Source organism: Macrobrachium rosenbergii, chromosome 57 (genome assembly GCF_040412425.1).
Source record: "Macrobrachium rosenbergii isolate ZJJX-2024 chromosome 57, ASM4041242v1, whole genome shotgun sequence".
Lineage (NCBI taxonomy): Eukaryota > Metazoa > Arthropoda > Malacostraca > Decapoda > Palaemonidae > Macrobrachium > Macrobrachium rosenbergii.
Genome location: NC_089797.1, coordinates 10492895 through 10516268, shown reverse-complemented (window position 1 = coordinate 10516268; position 23374 = coordinate 10492895). Strand labels below are relative to the sequence as shown.

At 36.2% G+C, this 23374-nt stretch overlaps 2 protein-coding genes across 3 annotated transcripts in view; one reads left to right on the top strand and one right to left on the bottom strand.

Moving 5' to 3' along the window:
• Positions 1–9172, top strand: part of LOC136837085 (protein MEMO1) — a 30999-nt gene extending 21827 nt beyond the window's left edge. The window contains exon 8 of the mRNA XM_067101694.1: positions 4139–9172. Within this exon, the coding sequence (XP_066957795.1) occupies positions 4139–4276 (138 nt within the window). The 3' untranslated portion in view covers positions 4277–9172. The remainder of the gene's footprint in view (positions 1–4138) is intronic.
• A 12447-nt stretch (positions 9173–21619) lies between these two features.
• Positions 21620–23374, bottom strand: part of LOC136837086 (microtubule-associated proteins 1A/1B light chain 3C-like) — a 66908-nt gene continuing 65153 nt past the window's right edge. For both annotated transcript variants that reach the window (XM_067101695.1, XM_067101696.1), the window contains exon 5: positions 21620–23031. In XM_067101695.1, the coding sequence (XP_066957796.1) occupies positions 23028–23031 (4 nt within the window). In that variant the 3' untranslated portion in view covers positions 21620–23027. The remainder of the gene's footprint in view (positions 23032–23374) is intronic.

Genomic DNA, 23374 nt, shown 5'->3' with positions numbered 1-23374 from the left:
TACCTCCCATCTGACTTCATACATGCTTTTTTAAGGCTTTATCCTCACATTGACAAAATGTTTTAGATATAGTTTTTTGTCATACCATAATTCATGTCCATATTGCAATATAGATTATACTGTACTAATACAGACACCACCATACTTATGAAAGAGTTACATTACTGATGGCCATTCTTATGCTGAATTGTTTGTAAGTTGGTTACTGTGCTCTTCATACCTATGTAAGTGCAGTATGATATGAAGTAAATACAGTAAGTAATGTACATTTTTTCATCCAAAAACACAGTACACGGCACATACAGCACTGTATTTTATAGTGACTAAGGTGCACAGAACAAAAAGGGGAGCACTCTAAACACAGTTTTAATATGGGATCCTGTTTGTTCATGAGTAGGGTGGTGTCTGCACATAATCTTACTTTTATATGCAATTTCATCTGTTGGATTGCCAGTCATGCACAGCCTACTCAATTTTTTACCTGTCCTGTTTAGTCTTTCCACTAGATTCCAATTTTAGAGAACCTATTGATGTTTTTTCTCAAGTACTTTAGAGATTCAGCCTCATCAATCCCTTCTCCATGTAGTTTTTTGTAATTGAAAGCAATTCTCTTTTCATTACCTAACAATCTCTCAATTTTTAGAACAGAACTGTGGAATATTGTCAGTTTTGATTATATAAGGAGTAATATCTTCTATCTGATATCTCCCTTTGTCTGGCCAACCAACTGAGTTTTCTAATCCTTTGATTCACCCTGTTAATGTGGAAATATTTTATGGTTGAGTTATTCCAAGATGGTGATAATGGCATTAAAAAAAATTTACATTGGCAGTTATAGTAAACAAAAAGACAATTCTTGTGTAGAGTTTTGAAGTATATTATTAAAAAAATACAGGACATTTTAGCTTTCAAAGGCAGTTGCTCCCTTCACTAAAAGAATTATAAGTGATCATTCTGAGATTCTCTTTGTATATGCAATGGGATTAGGAGTACCAAGGTAAATGGTGTTAGCCTACAACAGGAGCAGTTCTCATATTTGTTTTTTTAATCATACCCAAAATCCCAGTCTCATGTAATTATTCTGCTACTAAAGGATTTGTTCCTAATTACTTTGGGTCTACTGATAGCAATGGTCCATTATATTTTGTAGATATTTTTACATTTACAGTTATCCAAGTCCATTCTATGATGATAATATGAACATTGAATTGCAAAAGCATTATTCCTGCAATATTTTATGATAACTTGTCTACATTAAGAGAAAGACATGGTCCAAATTCCTACCTGTTTCTCTGACTTAGGAAAGATTGCAGTTTTTACATTGGATCACATATCCTTGCATTTTGTTTTTCACCTTGATCTGTTCTTCTTGCGTTGCTCCAGATGGTATTGTTGAATTGGAACACAAATTCATAGTTCCTTTCCTTAGAATCTTTGTTGTTTATGCAACCCTGTTACTGTATGAACAGGCAATTTTATGATGGTGCTCCTTTTTGTAGCCCATGCACTTTTTCCTTTGTGCTTGTAGGAGATTTTTTAGTCTTTTTTTTTTTTTTTTTTTGCATCATATGCCATGGTGAATAAGAAGATTTTGCCAAACTTTTAATTAAACTCATTTCTATGTCCAGATGTTTAGGATCACATTTCTTGAAAGCTCATGAAAATAAACCCACAAATTCTCCCTTCTTACAGGAAAATAATGAATACAGTATATGAATTTCTGTGTCCCCTAAGTTTGAACCCGAATTTCAAAACCCTCAGGTATTTTTCTTAAATAACTTTAAGTGTGTAAGTTTTTTCTGTGTAAGTATGTGTAAATTTCCTTTATTTTAAGTTTTATGGAAGGTTCCTTGGCATTGATTTCATGAAAAAATTTCTCTGGTCTATTCCAAATCTATAGTTAACAGGATTCAAATAAAACACAGGTACATAACCCTTTCTTTGCTTTAATTCAGGTTACATCAGTTAGTGTGAGCCAGGGTTGGGCAACTGTTGGCGTGCAAGCCAAAAGTAGCATACTAATGACTCATTTCTAGCCTGCAAAACCCAAGGCTCACCTTAAAACAATAACTACCATAAATGGATAATTCTCAAATTACTTACAAAATGAGTTGTTTGTAAGTAGGCTACTGTACTGTTCATACCTATTCAAGTAAAGAATGATAAACAGTCAACCCCTGCTATTCGCGGCTTCACCTATTCTCGGTATTTTTCATGGAGAAATATTCACAAATTACTGTATTTTCATATAATTTTCGTGACTAAATGCACTTTTTTATAAAACTGTTACAGTATTCAGGTATAAGCATTTTTAGAGGGGTTTTAAGTATTCGCAGATTTGAGCTATTCGCGAGGGGTAGTGGTACGCATCCCCTGCGAATACTGGGGTCTGCTGTAAAGTCAATACGGTACTGTATGTTTTTTCATCCTCAAACACAATACAGGAGTCCCCTGTTTACGACGGGTCCGGCTTACGACGTTCTGAGGTTACGACGCTTTTCAAATATATCCATCAGAAATTATTTCCCAGTTTATGATGCATGTTTCAGGGCTATGACACGTCGTACGCCGATCCGACAGAAGAAATGTGGCTCCAAAACGGCAGAATAATAAAAATTTGAAGGCTTTTATGATGAAAAACTCAATAAAAACTCAGTTTACATCGTTTTCAATACACCCAAAGCATTAAAAGTAAGGTTTTCTTAGGATTTTTGACGATTTTCAACGATTTTTGGTTTACAACACAGCATAAAAACGGAACCCCCGTCGTAAACCGGGGACTGCCTGTACACTGTACATACAGTACTGTAACTAAGCAGGATAAGCACGCAGAACAAAATTTGAACTTACATGTGGCAAAGGGCGAGCACTCTGAACACAATTTTTATTGCCATCCTGTTTGTTCATATCTGAATGTTCGTAAATAAGGTGATGTCTCTACTGCCTTGTCTATGGGAGAATGGTAGTAGATTTAGGCGGAACTCATTTTCATGTTCAGTTATTACATCCTGATCTCCTGAAGGATGGGAAAACAGATCACAAATGTCTTTAAAGTTTTTTTTAAACATGATTGAGTCAACTGCTGATCAGTTTTCTAATGTGCTATGGTTAGAGAATATAATTGCAAGATTCTTCCAATTTCCAGGTAGTATAAATTTGGATGAACTAACCTAAACCTGCAGATTTATTCATGGATAGATATGGATGATTTTGAAATGCAGTAGACTGAATTTCAAAGTAATTCTATTTAGAGGCAGAAATTTGGTGGCCCTACGCTAACCTGGAAAATACTGAAAAGGATCAATTAGTGATGGCAGTAAAAGAGAAAAATGCAGAAAACAAATTTTGTTTGAAAATACATGCAACAGCAATAATATCCAGTTTTTCATCCACATATTCTTATGAATCATTGTTCTCAGTGATGAATTTTGTTAAGCCTCAGAAATAGTAGTAACCTTGCAGGTGAAAATAGTAACACATGCTTATATGTCAAGGTTAGTAATATAAGCCTAGTGTTAGTTATCTTCCTTGAGTTAAACAGCAGCAGAAGTTTCACTGATGGTAAATAAAATAAAATCAGATGTATTTTTTTCTCTACTTTTGATTGTATGTTTTCTGCCAAAAATGGTAGAGAATCACCTGTGCATGATGTGATAGCTAGTTTTGTAGGTAAAATAATTAAATTTCTTGTGCATCTTTCACAAGATATTTAATTCAGTAAAAGAATATCTTTAATTTTAATATATCCTTTTATGGTGTTTTAGTCAATAAAATTTTGTGAGACTTGACTTTGTAATGTATTGGACAAAATTTTAAAAACTAATGGTATATTTATCTGATAAAAAATCAGAAATATTGCTTATTATTTTACTGATGCAAAAAATAGCATATTTAAATTGTGTGGATGTGTGTGGCAACTAGAATTACATTTAAAATGTATCAGAAAACATCCCAGTATTTAAAAGACACAAACAAAAATGTTCCACAACAAATTTTGTTGGTACGTAAGCAAATTCTGTCTCAAAGATTTGACCAGTTTGGCCACACACACACTTTAAAAAGGTTGCCCACCCCTGGTATAGGATACATTAAGGATTCTTTGTAGATTTAAAAAAATTCTGTATTCGTCTTCCTCCAGGCGGTTGCAACTCTGCAGAAGACAACCAACGGCCATCGCATGTTGCTCAAATTTTTGCAATATGCCCAATCATCTCGCTGCTATACTTCCTCTGATTCTTCTGTATCATATGCTGCTGCCTCTCTTATATTTGAGTAAACCTTAGGTGCCTGCCGATGAGGTGTGTTTGTAGGAAAAATAAAAGGGGCCTCGGTGTGCATTCCAAATATTGGAAGTGATGCTCATTCAAGAAAATCATTTATTGCAGAAGGGTAGACTGGCCAAGTTGTGTTTCCCAAAACTAAATTTTTAAGGAAAGCTAATTAAAAAGATATTTGTAAAAGCATTACCTAGCCCGTAATGTACCCTACAGTGCACTTTTGTCCCAGGCCAAGGGGGTTTGTTGCCTATTAGGCAAAATGAATAAGAGTGAGACATCTTCAACTACTCAAACTTATGACCAGTTGTCAATCTTGAGACATCACAAATGTCTTTCAGTTGTGGTGGGAATTTCTTCTGCCATTGCTGAGGTTCAGTCATGGCTAAAGGTTGCTAATTGAGTCAGACATTTTTGTTTCAGTGATTTGACACTCAGGGCCATTTTATAACACGTGCTTGTAATAAAAGATATGTGTGTAGGTTATTATTTGGCTTCAGATAACCAACTTTTCTCAATATTCAGCCACATAGCCCCACAAACGTTATTATGACAACTTTACAGCAGAGATTTTTTAAAAAGAATTTTCCTTTCAGTGGGATCTAGCTTGTTTGTAGCCTCAGATCTTTGTTAATTTCAAAGGAAAACATATTCTTTTATTCCATTTTTTGTATCCTTGATATTTTATTTTAAAAGGAGGGAATTCAGAATGTTTTTGTGATCCTTTTGTATGAGATTAATCTTTGGTTTGATGTTTCACTGTAGTTTCGTTACGACGCTGATCTCAGTTGAAGTTAAGGGTGTCTGTTTCTCAAACTTTTAGCCTGGTATTCAAGGGTGTATTGGTATTATATGAATATATATATTTATGTATAGTCAGCACCAAAAAACTGAAAAAGGCTTCATCTTTTGTTATGTTATATACTTCTTTCCCGTATATATTGGTTTGATGGCTGAAATCATAGATATTGTACAGTTGTAATATTAAGCCAGCATTAAAGACTCCAGTGATAACTCACAAATGTGATGCGCCGCAGGTTTTTATTGGCTATCAATCACATTTGATTGAGTTTTGATAATGCAAACACAAATATCAAGGGACATTCTACTAAAAAAAAAACAAAATAAAAAAGCTTTGGTTAACATATGCACTTGCATTATTAATATTGGTTATTGCAGTATTTATAATGTCAGCTTGATATGTTTAGAAATACAATAATCTACAAATCAATCTCATTAGTTTATGGAATGTATTTAGTTGCATGATTTTTATTGTATTTGTTTAGATTTACTCATACATACATTTATATATGATACGATTCTCATAATTTATGGAATACCAAATAATATCATTTGCTTTTAAGTGCTTGTGTTGCAGGAAGGCAGTAGTAGTGTAAGAAGTATAAGCAGTGAAATTCATCCATATCCTTGAAATATATTCGTTCTTGTTATTTTGAAGAACCACCTGCATTAGAATACCAGCCATAGGTTTAGATATTTATACTGAAACTGTACAATGAATACTCATCATGGTCTGCGAATATCAAGAGAAAATTGCAGCAGCTAGATTCAGTAAATACACAACCCCAGTTTAACCTTACGATAAGTTAATTATTATCCTGAAATTAATGCATCAAAAAATATATTTTTTAAAGTCATTAGATTTCGTCTTAGGAAGTTGGCATCAGGTTTGCCAGGTGGTTTTATCTCTCTTCTCTCTCTCTCTCTCTCTCTCTCTCTCTTATTATTACTATTATTATTATTATTATTATTATTATTATTCAGAAGATGAACCCTATTCATATGGAACAAGCCCACAGGGGCCTTGACTTGAAATTCAGTCTTCCAGAGAATGTGGTGTTCATTTGAGAGAAACAACAGAAAGTAATAGGAAATATATGAGAAGTTGTTCTAACCTTTGTTGAATTTATTGGCAATGAGGACAATGGCTTTTTCTTGTAATGTTACACGTCACATCAACAGCAAATGATGTGCTCATTTTTTGTACGAATTAAGGAATTGCAAAATCACAAATTTTAGTTGTTGCTCCCTTATATTCAATTAAAAGTCATTTCACCTTGGGAGATTTTCATTTCATTATGTAAATCTGTTGAGCTTATAGAACTTCCATCTGTTTTTACAATTGTCTCATCTGCTTACTTTTAGATTTGTAGAAATACTCAGAGCTGTAAAACACTATAGAGCTTTGAAAGATCTCTCTCTCTCTCTCTCTCTCTCTCTCTCTCTCTCTCTCTCTCTCTCTCTCTCTCTCTCTCTCTCTCTCTCTCTCTCTCTCTCCTTTGGTTATCAATGAGTATTGTAAACATTGAATGTAGAAGATGCATTAATACAAGGTGTATATTTAACTCATCCCCTAACGAGTATATTTCAAAAGCTCAAATTGTTTCATTATATTGTTATAATTATTTTCTAGTTGAAAAGCATAAGGAACCATAGAAATGTCTCATTGGATCAATTTGTTTCTGTTTCAATTGTCAGCATTTTATATGTTGCCAGTTGTGAAAAATGTGATATAAACTTGTTACTTTTTTAAATATTATAGATGCCAATTGATATTCTTTCGGAATTTGAACCCCTTTCAGCAGATTACTTGAAGGTATAATTGCTTTACCTGTGTCTATGCAATTAGGCTTTTACTGAAATTTCCATATACTTTATGGGTAAGCTGACTTTTAATAGTTTGGAACGTACAAGTCGTAAGTCATGAAATTAAATAGGTTGGATTCATTGTTTTTGTGTTCATTATTTTTGGCCAGTTTAATGCTCTAGATTCGTTAACTTGTAATTGGAACAGTACCACTATGTTTTTGGGTAAGAAGTGTGAGGATCCTATTTAATCTGGGCCTGGATAATGAAAAGGGACTTAGAGTATAATGATGCTTATTAACTGACATCTCTTAGCATTAAAGGATCCTTCATGATTCCACTTTTCATAAGATTTACTATGTACCATTTCTGTAAGCTTTGAGTATTATTAACGAAGCAAGAAAAGAGTGCAATTTTTAGTGACAGGTAACTGGAGATATTTAAATGCCTTGCCATTGGTCTTTGATAGCATTCTCAGCACTGTGATGTCATAATTCCCTCTTGATTATCCATACCTTGATTTTCTTAGTGACGACTCGCATTTAGACACAGGCAAACATATGAAAGAAGTGTGAAATTGTATTCTAAATTCTAAAGTTCTTCTGCTAAGATTTACGACTTAGAAAGCTAACTTTGTCATTGGAACAAGATGTGAAACATTGCTTAGAGATGGAAAGGGGTGCTAGGTTAGGTTTTACATTTTTATACTATTATTGGTTGACCATGGAAATGGTAATGAGATTGTACTAGATTATGGAAAGCCTTAATGTATTCTGTGTGACTAGAGAAATTGGTGGATAAAAGATCATGATCACACTTCCTGCATGATGTGTCTTGTATTGAGAAGATAATTTTTGAAATATTGCAAGATGAGTCCTTCAACCTTGGAATACCTTCTTGTCAATTGATGCTCTTTGTTGCATGATAATTTACTGCCGACCAGATAAGCATTAGAAGTATTGCAATAAATAAAGTGGAAAAAAGTTAATTGAGAGTTGAAATTATCAATACAAATTGATGGGGTATATACTCTAAAGTTATTTTAGTTTAGTTAACTCTTGAATAATCCTAACTTTACGTACTGTATATGAGATTTTTCTTAATTAATGTGACTGATGAAATGGAGGTTCATACTAAAAATGAAACCAAGAAAGTTAGAGCTATAAGGTAATGCCATCAAATATTCATGTGATCTGGATTTGGGGGAGTTTGAGCAGAACTTGTTTCCTTGAAATTCACACACTGAGATACACCAGGACTTGTGATGCTGTTAACATGGCTCTGTGCCTTACTAGACTAATTGCCAAGATCCCAGTAATGGGTAATAACTGGAAGTGCTCTCCTTTCAACTAGTGATTCCTTAGAGCAATCTCTTTAAGATTATATGCACATTTTTGTGAAATGTTTGTTGTAACTCAAAAGGTAATTGATTGCTTAAATATGTAACTGAGAAAGTTGTTTACAACATTGAAAAGGGATCAGTTGGGCAGTTCCTTAATTACTGTGAAGAGCTAAAGTAAGCATTTCCCAAGAAATGAACTAAACCTATTTGACTCAAATCTAGCTATTCTCTCTTTTTCTTTATTTGGTATTAGATATGCATTGCCTAGCTGACATTTGATATTTTTACTATTATTTTGCTCATTTGTAGATGAACTGCAGCAATAGATTCTTTCATCATGGATCAGTCATTTAGTACATTAATTCAGCATAGTTATTTGATTGAGAGGAAATTTTCCGTCACTCTCTTACACAGTTAAAAATTGGGTGTAAAGAGCCTGGCAGAATGGGTCACAAGTGCTCATTTTACCCACTTCTTTCATAAACCTACTTCTGTACTGCCAAAATCAAACTCTCTGGTTGTGTCCCATGTTTCTGAAACAAGTGCTAAAGCCTGGTGGCTTTTATCTTCATAGCAATAATATCCAGAGTTAGTCACAGAAAGATGATGATGTTTACGTAATAAGCAAGAAGAAAAGTCGAATCAAATGTTTTTACTAGTAGGTGAAAAAAGGTCATTTGGAACAACACTAAACAAGAATGCAGGGTTAGTTACAGTTCCTAGATTCAGTTGCTCCATACCCTTGGCATGGAACCTGTGGTCTGGTTAAACTACCTAATAGTACGTGATATTTATTGCTGGGGACTGGGAAGTTTTTAGGTAATCGTGTTTTTGGCTGTAAATATCATAAACCACATTCTAAAAGGGTTGAAGGATAAGAGCTGCATTTGGCTCCCATTTTGTGACATGGTCTTGATAGCATTATGCAGAAATAAAGTATTGAAAATCCTTGCTGCAGCCCCACTGCTCTCTTTCAAATACCTCTGTCAAATTTGGCACATTGCATTTGTAATTTTCCTTCAGGAAATGAAGTTTGATAAAAAAAATGTTGTATGTGTTGCAAGTACAAACCATTGCCGTACTAGTACTTTTACTTTTGTATGTGAAGGGGAAACTAACCAAAAATTGTCAAAGAAGATACAGCATAGCTCTTTGAGGAGCTTGAGGAATACCTCCCGTGGTGGTTCAAATCTTTATTTAATTTGAACTTGTTTGTTGTCTTTTATTTTCTTTTTTATTGCTACTCATTTATTTCGTCATTCATTCCTTTTGTAATTACCCAATGTCTCTTCCTAATTAAAACAGGAGGGGCCATTACAGGAACTCAGCAAGCAAGGGACTTCCTACCATCAGGTAATTGATAGTTATTTATCTCGAGTTTCCTCTGTGTTCAGTAATCTTCTTATATATCCATTACACAGCTCTAAAATAAAGTTGATAAAGCAGAAAGTAAATAAATATTGCATTTATTAAACAAGCTACTAAAGCATAAAATTCAAGAAAGAAAAAATTCAAGTAGATTATGAACACTTGTAGACCTGGACTAAGTTACAGGTAGTGGGTTAGAACTTTGAAAGTTTTATTAGATCTCAGCCTTTTCCTCCATATGTATTCATTGTACTTTGTCAGCTTTATGCATAAAGGAAAACACAATAAGAAAAACTGTAAAATCAGGGATGGTGGACTACAGTCACTCAAGGGAGGAGATGCATGCTGCTATCGCAGTTCCTACCTGATCTTGTTAGTGTAGATCTTACCTCATCCATCACAATGCCTGGCTTTAATGCCTGAAAATGATGCAATAGCTAGTGGTGGCTAACTCTTCTAATAATCTGAAATTCCAAGAAAAGACGTTATACTTGGTAGACGTAAACAAACAAATTATATAGTGATGAAATGTAAAGCAAGCACACATGCAAACTAAAATGTACACAGTAAAATAAATAAGTAAACAATCAACAAATCCATTGATGTAATAGCACTATATACAGTCAACAAATCTATTAATTTAATAGCACTTAATACACAGCTGGAGTCGCCCCTTCATGTACAGCATCTGCATAACTGACTATATTCATAATGATCCTGTAGTAGAGTACTGGACTGTAAACAGTGCAATTTTTGTATTGGGTAATGATATACAATGCTGAGCCAATCAATTTATTTACTTCAAAATAGTAATAACAATAATAAAGTGTATTTTACTGAAAGCACTCTTCTTAGTTATAGTACAGGGTGTGATCATCAAGTATCAGCACATACCATTTTAGCATTTGATTTCCTTCAAGTAGTCCCCTTCAGAAACCACACTTTATCCAGCACTGTTTCCATTGATGGTAGTATTCCTGGAACTCAGTTTCTGGGATAATCAGCAGCTGCCTCGTCGCATTCGCTTGGATCCCCTCAACACCCTGAAATCTTCCTTTCAAGTGGTATTTGATTTTTTGGAAAGAGGAAAAAGTTGCAAGGGGCTAGAACTGGGGAATACAGTGGCTATTGGACCTGGGAGATGTTGTGCTTGGCCAAAAACTGCTGAACAAGCTGCGCTGAATGGGCAGGTGCGTTGTCATGGTGTAGTTGCCACTCATCAGACAAATGCAGTTCTGGCCTTTTCCGATGAATAGCATCCCACAAATGCCGAAACACTTCACAATACACTCTCTTCACTGTCTGACCAAGGGGAGCATACTCATGATGAACAGTTCCATTGTAGTTGAAGAAAATTATGTTTTTCTCAATTCTGCTGGTTGCAGGTCTCCCAGAATGTTCGTCACTATTTTGTCGGCCATCTTGAAAACATCTGAACCACTTGTACATGCGTGTGTGGCTCATACACTCCTCTCCATACACTTTTTGCAACTTTGCGTAAGTCTTTGCGCAAGTATCACCAAGCTTTTGGCAAAATTTGATGCAGATATTCTGCTCAACTTTTTCCAGCTTAGTCAATGCAACGACCACACACTACACATGTTCTTTCCAAGCACTGCTGTAAAGAGCAGGAGTGAGCTAGGACGCTAAAAACTTGTGTGTATGCATAGTGGGGGTCAAGTTAAATCTGTGCCAAATGGCCTCATTCTGTGTGTTTTAGCTCTACTATAGCAATAGTCCCAATACTTTCACATCTCATGTATTGCAAGGTTGGAATCAAAATATTTGTATTTATATAAGGCCACAGTGCACAGAAATATGCAGGTGCTGCGTGTTAGCCATCTTTTTTTTTCTTTCATTTATGTTGTATGCAGGTACATGTGTGTATGTGTCTACATTTGTCACATTTACAGTAACTATTTGAGGTCTCCCATAACCTTTTACTGTAGATGGTTTTCTTATGGAACTTTCATTTTCCCACTGTTAGTTCCACCTCTTATAATGCTATTAAGAGTTTCTCTTTCTCTTTTACTATTTATTGCCCTCGGGCTATGTGGAATAATAAATCTGGTTTTAGATTAAAACGGATTAAACGATTGTTAAAGTGTGATGTTCATAATGCCAAAATGAATGCCACAGTGAAGTAATATAAACCCATTTTCAGATTGGTCGCACTTATTTGACCCTTGGAAATTTGATAGGTAGTCCTTGTGACCAAGTCCCAGAATGCAGAAAAACCCATTAAAATAAAACAGTATGACTGTCCAGTTTTCAGGTAACAAGAGTGCAGTCAGACTGGATAATAAATCCTTCTGGGAAATTTTGTCAGAATCTTCAACATTTTTATTTTGTCCATTCATTAAATTTTTAAGATGTAATTTATCAAATCTGATACATTTTTACAACAACAAACCCTCATAGTTAAGAATGTTAAATTAGAAGTCTGATTAAAGAAAATGGAGAAGGAAGCTAAAAGCTATCGTGGTAATACAGTATACTATACACTTTTACAAGAAACCACAGATCAGGAGAACCCAGTGAGCCAACTTGATAAATACTCAAAATCTCTCCTTCAAAGTTTGAGTTATGATTTATCAAAATTAGGCTGTCGAGGAAGTACTGGGGCACTTTCAACTATTCAGTGCTTAAGACAGTGAAAAAACAGGAATTGGAGTGGTTGTACTGTAAGATAAGAGATCCATAAAATTGGAAAGTACAAGGATCTAAAGGTGGAACTGGAAGAAGACCCCACACTTGCACTAAAAAGTAATAGAGAGGTTGGACAGTAAGATTGAAGGAAGCAGGAATATAGATAAAGTAAAAGGCTAAAAAGTGGGTGCAGCTAGGGATTGAAGGGATGCTGCAAACACTTTTAGTAATGCTTCTCCTCCAAGTTAATTGGGCTCATGATTCCATGCATAACTGACTTGTAGTAGCCTACCAGCATGTTAATAATTTTTTATTGCCACTCCAGCACATTAGGCTGGTACTAAGTATTTTCCCTCTGCCTTCCACCTAGTGATAAAGACAATGGGTTTACACCTAAAGTGTTCATGAAAATATTTTTATATATGTTCTTAGTCCAATTGGATATGGAGACTTGAACAGTAAAAGGCTACAAGTCAGCATGAAAAGTAATGGAATTTTAGCAGTCATGAGTAACCTACTGTGTTAGATGGCAAGTACTTAGAAGAAAATACGTATTCAGCAAGCAATTGCTAAAAAACACCCAGAATTCTTTGACATAAGGTTTTGCTGGCATGCATACATATATCTGGAGCTTGTTTAGGAAGCCACTAAGTTTGCCAAACCAATTGTTTGATATTGTTTGTGTTGCAAGGAGAGTTACTGAGTCATTCAAAGAAGAATGAAGGCACTTGGGTGGGCAAAATCCCTTAAGTTTATGGGATTTGTGATGCCAAGCCTTTGGTGAGCAAAAATTTTTTGCTGAGTTTCAGAACCCCTTGAGAGAAGTTTTATTGAAAATTTCAACTGTATATATAATTGTTACATTTTTAAAGACTCATAAGTTAATAAATGATTGAATATATTTCTTAAGAGCAAACCCTCAGGGCTGTTCCTTTGGGAGCTGAGAATTTAACTATGTTGGAATGATTAAGCACTTTATTATCAACAGTAATAATTAACAAATTGCAGCAGGTTTTGTTGAGTAACACATCTGATAACTAATTACAGCATATTACCCCTGTTGTTGGATTCTGGTTCTCTTCACCCTAAAAGTATATTACATTGAGGTGATGTTTTGTCTTCAAATTGGCCTCACTCATTTCACCCACATCTAAATATATTTGATGTTATTGAATAACCTGCATTACCCAATCCCAAAGTGCAGGAAAACACTTTCAGTTGAAATTATATCGTGTGGTTGGCCAGTTGTCAACACAAATATTAAGTTTGAAAACATATCAGAATCCTCAATATTTTTGGTTTATTTAGTCATTTTATTTCTTGAGTCTTGAGGAATTGTGTTAAACTATTTTAACAATGAATATGATAATCGTTTGCCAATTTCAAAATTCGTATATCTGTAGTTTGGGAGTTAGGCTGCAAGATTTACAGGGTTTGGAAGAGGGAAAAATTTTATGATAAATTACTTGTCTCTTCATAACTCATCAGTCATATGTATGCATGAATTGCAATTTAAATGGGAGACCAAGTTTCTGTATATCCCATTGTGTTGTTTACGCTTATAATACTCAGGAGAGCTCTTGGGACTGTTATGAACATAATATGGTAAATGCTAAACATTGCTGCAGAACCCACTTTCAACCACTAGGTTCGGCAGCCAATCATTGAGAACCCTCTAGCCATATGCTTATACAACACATGCATCATCTGATACTGGGACACAATTGTAAATCTGACCAACTCACCTGTAACTACATCTTCACCTTCACGGTGTATTGAAAACATGACAGATCCCAGGAATAAATCAGTTCAATCCTGAACACTAGTGTGAACTTTTACCTATAGACTAGCAAGGTTCTTGCATAACCCCCTGGGGACTAACAGATTAAACAGGCCATGCCCTACTAACTAAAGATCACTAACAGCGAAACTACATAACTTAAGCTCTGGCTCACTGCGTCTTAAAAGCACAAGGTCATACTCCAGTATCTTGGTAGACTAATATGGCTTTTGCATTAATTGTTGCCATTATTGGGCTACCTACAGCCATGGCTACAAAGGTAAAAAGCCACTAACAGACTAAATGCAGAGTATAGCTCTGACTGGCTCTCAAATGAGAGAGCTGCAAAGGTAATCACTCAAGTACATTTCTTGCACAATCCCCATGCTATGGAGATCTTGTAAGAAAAAAATACCACAGAATGCCCACAGACATAATACAAACACAAATACCATAAATCTCCGTCTCCATCCCTTTCTTATTGACCGAACCATCTGTTTGGTTGTAGAGAGCGGAATGCAATTCAGCCTCCAAAATGTCATGAGCTCTACCAAGAGGACATATTATGTCCTTGAAGCCATCTGAGATGCCCTTTTGGCCTGTGCTAGCTACTCACATAAGACAGGAAGATTGCATATGAGAGCCTACAAAGGTTCTTGGTAGCAGAATTCTCCTTACCAACATGGGTTCTTAACTTGTTGAACACTCCACTGTGGACCACGACAGCGTGGGCATCCTGGGACAAACTTGACTTCCTTCTAACATTGCCAGAACTCAACACAGACAGGAAACTGAAGAAGGACAACCTAGGGAAGGAAATATGGCTACACTTTCTGCTTGCAAACATCCATGCTGCCCTCCCTAATGCCCAGGGCACACCCATGATGGAACTACTAGAAAAAGCCATGAGTTGATGCAAACCTCTAAGGCTTCGGAACACACTGCCTAAACCGTATGCAAAGCTAGAGAAGACAACAACAAGGCCCAAGACGATGAGATGCCCCCATAAGGGGGATATTGGCGTCAGTGCACCTTACATATTGCACTGTAGGCATTACTCAAGCTTCTCTGCAGCATCCCTTTGGCCCCTGGCTGCAACCATTTTCATTGCTTTTACTGTACCCCCGTTCATATTCTTTTACTTCCATCTTACTTTCCACCCTCTCCTAACAATTGTTTCATAGTGCAACTGTGAGGTTTTCTTCCTGTTGAACCTTTAAAACCTTTTTGCTTTGTTTGTCTTTCAGTGCTGAATGACCTCATATGTCTCAGCCTGAATTATACATTTTTTTCATATTAAATTCCAACAAGGCCCAAGATGATGAGATGCCAGCCAACGCTGTGCAGTGACACTCATTTAAGCTAGGTAGAAGGGGCTCCCCAACCCACTAGTGCTTTCTTATATCTCTTTAATAAAATGTAGTAAAGGTGGAATAGCACCACTAGGTGCTTGTTTTATTTTATATTAGACACGTCTTTATGTTTAAATTTGCACTCTTGTTCGCTTTTCCATCTGAAATATTGCTGTAAGTAGTATTCAGGATGACTTATTTTTAACAATAAAGACTCACATTCATCATTGCCTGCCTCCTCTGTTTACTTGTAGAGAGGAAATGTCGGGAATTATATGCCCTAGAATCTCTGGTTCCCAGCAGGTAGCGCCAAATAGGCCTAGCTCTCAGTGGACAATGCTGGTTCCCAGCAGGTAGTGCCAAATAGGCCTAGCTCTCAGTGGACAATGCTGGTTCCCAGCAGGTAGTGCCAAATAGGCCTAGCTCTCAGTGGACAATGCTGGTTCCCAGCAGGTAGTGCCAAATAGGCCTAGCTCTCAGTGGACAATGCTGGTTTAGTTCATTGCTCCCCTTAAGGGGTTAGTGCCATCATTGTACCTCATGTGGTGCACTACTTAAGGTTCTTTGCAGTATCCCTTTGGCTCCTAGCTGCAACCCATTGCATTCCTTTTACTCTACCTCTGTTCATATTCTGTTTCTTCCATCTTACTTTCCACCGTCTGCAAACAGTTGTTTCATAGTGCTCCTGTAAGGGTTGCCCCCTGTTACACCTTTAAAACAACACTTTTTACTCTCAATTTTCCTTTCAGCGCTGAATGACTTTTTAGGCGCCAGCGTTGGGTCTTTAGCCTAAATTCTATATTCCATTCCATTCTAGTTCGTTGCTGGTGACAGCATTGTTCTCCCTAACCTGTCTCAAAGTTGCAAGTGCCAGTAGAAGTTTTCATTGTGTGATCCAGCACAGTTGCCTCTTGAAGTGGTTGGCAGTCCTATGAAGTCTTGGCAAGATTCATGAGCACTAGGAAGAGGTCCCAGCTAGGAGGTTCAATCAACTGCTGGAAACCTCTTCCTATGAAGAGCCTGATATAGTCGACTAAGCTTAAATTCCTGTAAGAGGGTGAACCTATAACCTTTGATGACAAAGACAAATAACTTACTAGGTCATTAAAGGAAGATGAGAAAATCTGCTACCACTAGAATATTTGAATCATTAAAAATCCTATGTTGCACCAACTATAGAGTAGACATACTCTAGTGTAACTCTTGTTTCTGTAATGTTCACTCTACAAAAATAGTTGTGGGCACAGTACATTATTAGAGAGTAATGTGCAGAGCTTTATAACTTCTACGGGTCTTCTACTTCTTTAACTTATAGTTAATTTTTTGGTAATTATGTGACTTGCAACACTAAAAGCTTACTCTTCACAAAACAGTGTCCACAGAGATTTATTTTTATTAATTGTTCACTTTTCCTCACCTCCAGATGACAGATAAATCACCCTTCTGAAATGAATGAATCATGAAATTAAGGTTACAAAGCTCAAGGCAATATTGCTAGGCAAATGAGCCAATAAAATCGTTATGAAGTTTCGAATCCTCTGAAGTGTTTAAATTTGATAACAATCTGAAAGAAAAAGGATTTATTATTGGGATTGGGACTGCACATTCAAACACTGCTCTTTCAACTTCCAGGTAATCGGTTTCCCTACCTTGAATATTCTTGATACATTTATATTTTTTATATCTTATTTTGTTTTCATCAAGTTTATTGATTAAGTTTACATACTCTTTCACTATGCATGTTCCAGTGTAACACCCGTCACTATCAACCATTATCATTTACTGTATGGTGTGATTATGCATTTTGATATTCACCAGATGCATCTAAATCAGTAGGACGTGACAACCATGCCAAACTTTGTCTAGGCCTTACAGATACTCGTAGATATTCAGAGAGAGGGCAATGTATGACGGTGACTCATCAGCAAATAAATTATTGATTAAAATTATTTCTGAAATTCCCATGGAAAACCAAAGGTTAAGGCCAACGCCAAACTAAAAACAACAGTTGATTCAAAATAGTAGGCTGTCCCCTGGGAGATAGCAGTAACATCACATGTATGTACTGTTTGTTATCTATCGGTGATGTACACGGCACCTCTTAGTCATCTGGAGCAACATGCTGTTGAACACCTATGCCACATTGTAACATCTGTTGATTCTGTGTATACAGGTGAATCAGTCAGTTTGTCGAGTTACACTTGCTGTTGTACCTCATGACAAATGTTTCACTTATCACTGACTTGACAGTCTTCATCACGTAATGACAGTCGTCTCAGCATTCTTCAGTGCATAATGACAGTTTGCTGGGCATTCTTCAGGACAGCATGACAGTTTGCTGAGCATTCCTCTATAGAATAACAGTTTGCTGTGCTTTCTTCAAGTATAGAATAACAGTTTGCTGTGCTTTCTTCAAGTATAGAATGACAGCTAGCTGAGCATTCCTCAATATAGAATGACAGTTTTTGGAGCATTTCTCAGTTCAGAATGAGAGTTCACTGAGCATTCCTCAATACAGAATGACTGTTTGCTGATCATTCCTCAGTACAGAATGAGAGTTTGCTGAGCATTCCTCTGTATAGAATGACAGTTGGCTAAGTGTTCCTCAGTACAGAATGAGTTCACTGAGCATTCCTCAGTAAAGAAAGAGGGTTTACTGAGCATGCCTTAGCACACAATGACAGTTCGCTGAGCATTCCTCAGTACAGTATGACATTTTTCTGAGCATTTCTCGGTACAGAATGACAGTTCACTGAGCATTCTTCAATACAGAGAAAGTTTCCTGAGCATTCCTCTGTACAGAATGAGAGTTCGCTGAGCATGCCTTAACACATAATGACACTAAGCATTCTTCAATGCATAATGACAGTTTGCTGAGCATTCCTTAGTACAGAATGACAGTTTGCTGAGCATTCCTCAGTACAGAATGACATTTTATGAGCATTCCTCAATATGTAATGATAGTGCACTGAGCATTCCTCAGTACTTGCTGAGTTTTCTGAGCATTCCTCAGTACAGAATGATTGTTCTCTGAGCACTCCTCAACACATATTAACAGTTGGCTGAGCATTCTTCAGTACACAATGACAGTCACTAAGCATTCCTCAGTACATAATGACAGTTTGCTCAGTATTCCTCAGAACAGAATGACAATTTGCTGATTATTATTCAGTGCATGATGACTGTTCGCTGAACATTCCTCAGAACACTATGACAGTTCATTAAACATTCCTCCTTACATAATGACAGTTTGCTGTGCATTCCTCAATACAGAATGACATTTGCTGAGCATTCCACAGTAGAGAATGACAGTTATCTGAGCATTCCTTAGTACAGAATGAGTTATCTGAGCATTCCTCAGAACAGAATGACAGTTATCTGAGCATTCATCAGTACAGAATGACAGTTTGCTGAGAATTCTTCAATACATAGTGACAGTTTGCTGGGCATTCCTCAGTACAGAATGACAGTTATCTGAACATTCCTCAGTACAGAGTGACAGTCTACTGAGCATTCCACAATGCATTATAACAGTTCACTGAGTATTCTTCAGTACATAATGACAGTTCACTGAGCATTCCTCAGTAGAGAATGACAGTTTGCTGAGCATTCTTCAGTACATAATGACAGTTCACTGAGCATTCTTCACAGAATGACAGTTTGCTGAGCATTCTTCAGTACATAGGTACAGTTTGCTTAGCATTCCTCAGTACAGAATGACGGTTTGCTGAGTATTCCAAATACAGACTGAGAGTTTGCTGACACTGTCTTAGTAAATAATGACAGTTTGCTTAGCATTCCTCACTACATAATGACAGTTTGCTGAGCCTTCCTTCATATGTAATGGCAGTACACTGAGCATTCCTCAATACAGAATGACAGTTTGCTTAGCATTCCTCACTACATAATGACAGTTTGCTGAGCCTTCCTTCATATGTAATTGCAGTACACTGAGCATTCCTCAATACAGAATGACAGTTCGCTGAGCATTCCTCAGTACAGAATGACAGTTTGCATAGCATTCCTCAGTAGATAATGACAGTTCATTGAGCATTCCTCAGTAGAGAATGACAGTTCACTGAGCATTCCTCAGTACATAACGACAGTTCACTGAGCTTTCTTCAGTACAGAATGACAGTTTGCTGATCATTCCTCAGTACAGAATGACAGTTCACTGAGCATTCCTCAGTTCAGAATGGCAGTTTGCTGAGCATTCCTCAGTATAGAATGACAGTTCGCTGGCATTCCTCAATACAATGACAATTTGCTTACCATTCTTCAATACACCTTGACAGTTCACTGAGCATTCTTCAGTACATGAAGACAGTTTGCCACAGAAGTTTTTTTTTTTTTAAATAATTGTCCTTAGATATTTATCACTTATAAGGATATAAAAAGTTTTGGCCAAGTTTTGCTCGTAAACATGCGTTGTTGAGTCAGTGGCACCATTCATGATTTCAGTTGCATATCTAATGAAACTGCTTCAGTTATGACTGATAAAGGAAATGACGCAGATGCAACATGCAAAGTCATCAGATAAACTCACATGTCTATGAGTAGATTATAAAAATCGTGCCATTATCAGCCTGATAAGAAAAGACAGGCTAATTCATGCCTGAAGGTGACCATGCACGATGTGACCTCAAGTCACAGTCCTGCATTGATCAATAATACAGACTTTGTCATGAAACACTTAAGTGATGTTATTCGGGAGCAAGTGTCCTTTGCGTTGGTAACAAAATTGTTTTAAAAAGCCGTTCCTATTAAGGTATAAACTATGTCGTATTTCAGAAATGTTACAACAGATTTTCCAAGAGAAAAATGCTGTTGATGCCAACAGGAAAGTTGTCTTTGGAGAGGCCATTTGTCTAGTGTAATCTGTGTAATAGTGATAACGATATTATTTCATTATGATTTCTTATGACATGAAGCATGCCGGTGAATTGTGAATTGAGTATTCATATACGTGGCTAATTAATATTCGTTTTTGTAATGAAGGAAATAACGGAACAGCAAAGATGAAGCTTCCTTATACCTTTCATCCTTCTTTAACCTTAGGCCTACTATAGTTCCCTTTAACCTCCAGTCACGGCCCTGTGGGTACCAAAGTTTCCAAATTGGATTGGTGATCGATTTCAGGAAGGACGAAGTGGAAATTAGAACGAACTGGAAGAAATGTCAGCGAGGTTTTAACGTGGCATTTGATTGTTAACAATTCTAGGAACTTTGTAGTTTATCAGTTTATCAGCCTTTCGGTAATTTTTTTTATATAAAACTCTATACAAAATCTTGCAAACAGACCCTGTGAGTCTGGCGATAGCGGAAATGTGTCACACTGAGGCCGAGAAGCATATAGATGTAATTATTCAATATTGTATACACCCCAGCCATAATAATAAGCCAAGCAGCACATATAGCGGGGAATCAGATGTGGGCGGAGTCCATGAATGGGTTCCATGTAGTGGGGTAGTGCTGCCGTCAGTGCACCTCACGCGATGCGCTGCCCCCAGCTGCAACCCTTTTCATTTCTTTCCCGGTAAAGTTCATCATAGTCTCTTTCTTCGGACTTCCTTTCCACCCTCTCCAAACAATCGTTTCACAGTCCAACTACGAGTTTCCCTTTTAACGCTGAATGACCTCATAGGTAGACTACATACCATTGTTTGGCCTTTGGCCTAGATTTTATATTTTATTCCATTCCATTCCAAGTGTGGGGCGATTCCTATGTTATGGGTTCTTGAAACGTTTGACATTTTCCCGCGTTGAAATTTTGACTTGGAGATGGCTCGGTTAAGCCTATTATCTTTCTTCATATATGTTGAGGGAAGCATTGCGTTTACCGAAGTTGAACTTCAGTAATATCGGTAGATAATTTTTAGGAGTGAAACTAGGCATTATTTTTCACGTAAGTTGTGCACTTTTGGCATGTGTAAAGAAAAGCAAGTTTGCCTCCTATTTTACTTCTATGAGACACGCACACTCTCTCTCTCTGTCTCTCTCTCTCTCTCTATCACACACATTTATATATATATACATATATATATATATATATATATATATATATATATATATATATATATATATATATATATATATATATACATACATATATATATATATATATATATATATATATATATATATATATATATATATATTATATATATATATAAATTATAGGAAAGAGATAGATAACCATGACGTAGCGTTGTCCACTCACACAAAGAGAGGATAAAGAAACAAGAAATTTCAATCTGAAAGTGATATTACAAAAATATGACTGCCACAAGTTCATTAGTAAATATATATAAATATCACACAACTATAATTGATGGAAAGGGATTGCTTCGTTTGTAGTAATTTCCAATTTAAAATGGTAGGTCGCACCTTTATGGTTGAGAACACGTCAATTTTCTTCGACACTTGTCATAAGATTCTTTCAATTGGGGGTTAATGGTTATAAAGATTATATAATTTCCAGTTATAATTTACAGTACTGTATATCCTACAGTGAACATATTTATTGCCTCAATATAATTTCTCAGTGATGTAATTTATTGGTACTAGCGAAATTGGCATATTTGAAATTCAATGCCATCGTGTGTATAGTTTCTAAGAGTACCTTCACAGCTAATTCTGTCTTATTTACTCAGAAATATGTTAATTTCACAACGGTACAAATCAAGTTGATTAGTTCCAGATTTTTCTTAAAACTGAATGACAAGAAAAAATGGGTTTTTACAAATCATCGTAAGATTACTCACACTAAAAACAAGAACTTCTGTTTGCGTCCTTCTAACTTATTATTAATGTCTTTCAAAATAAAAACAGAGAGGGTTTTCTGAAGGGAAGTCTGGATTCAATTGCATGCATAACTTGGGGTTAATGGAGAGCCCACAAAATAATAATGACATTTGTACTATTTCGAGGAAAAGATGGTTTCTGTGGAACCAAAGTTGTTTCAAGAAAGAAAAGTGGCGATGATGACGTAAACGGTTAGTATAGTTATCAAAAAGTGATTCTCAAGCAGCTCTGTAAAAGTTATATCATTTAACTATGTACATTTCAACAAAGTTATATATATATAAAGTTCAACTGATCCTTAACGCTGTATCGTAAATAGAAAGGCTTCTGTTCTCGAAAATAGCTTTTATAGCAAATGCGCCTTTCGTGATGACCTCAGAGACACACCAACCGATTGTCCACCACAGGTTCTAAACCGTCAACTTTTTCAACAACAAGAACTAAATGATAGTATTATACTGAAGTCAAAGTCAAAGCCACACCGTCTTTGCATCCGAACACGATCAACGTCATTCAAGAGATAACTCGTTCTCTTGGTGTCTTCCCCCGAACATGGACGCTTCCTGAGGCAGATTCTGGTAGAATGGATTTCCCGGAGGTCAAGGCCGGAGGAGTAGTCCATCGGGGTCGTCTCTTTCTCTCTTCTTCTTCTTCTTCGTCTCCTTCTTCTTCTTAGGCTGTCTATGTTCATCAGCAATCAAATAAAAATAACAAGAACAGCTTTTCGATTCATTATTCAGGCGCGCGTCGTTGTTTTACCAAGCGACAGCGGCAGCTTGAGCAACTGATGGAAGATGTCCACATATCACAGAAATACAGGAGAAGCTTTGCACTCGCAAAGTTGACGTTCTTTATCTGAAATCAGAAAGAATAAATGTCAGTCAGTGAAGGGCGTTCATTGTCGTTTCGTCCAGTTCATTGTGCTTGCTGTTTTTATTATAATTTCCAACATAATCGTTATAAAGTAGTTTAACTAGACTATTGTTGTTATTATTATTCAGAAGATGAACCTCATTCATATGGAACAAGCCCACAAGGGCCACTGACTTGAAATTCAAGCTTCCAAAGAATATGTTGTTTATCAGAAAGAAGTAACAGAAGGTGATGGGAAATGCAGAGAGAAGAGAGCAGTTATTAAAAAGAAAAAATAAATTAAATGAATAAATTGTTTCAATTTCTTTTACTATTACAGGATTGA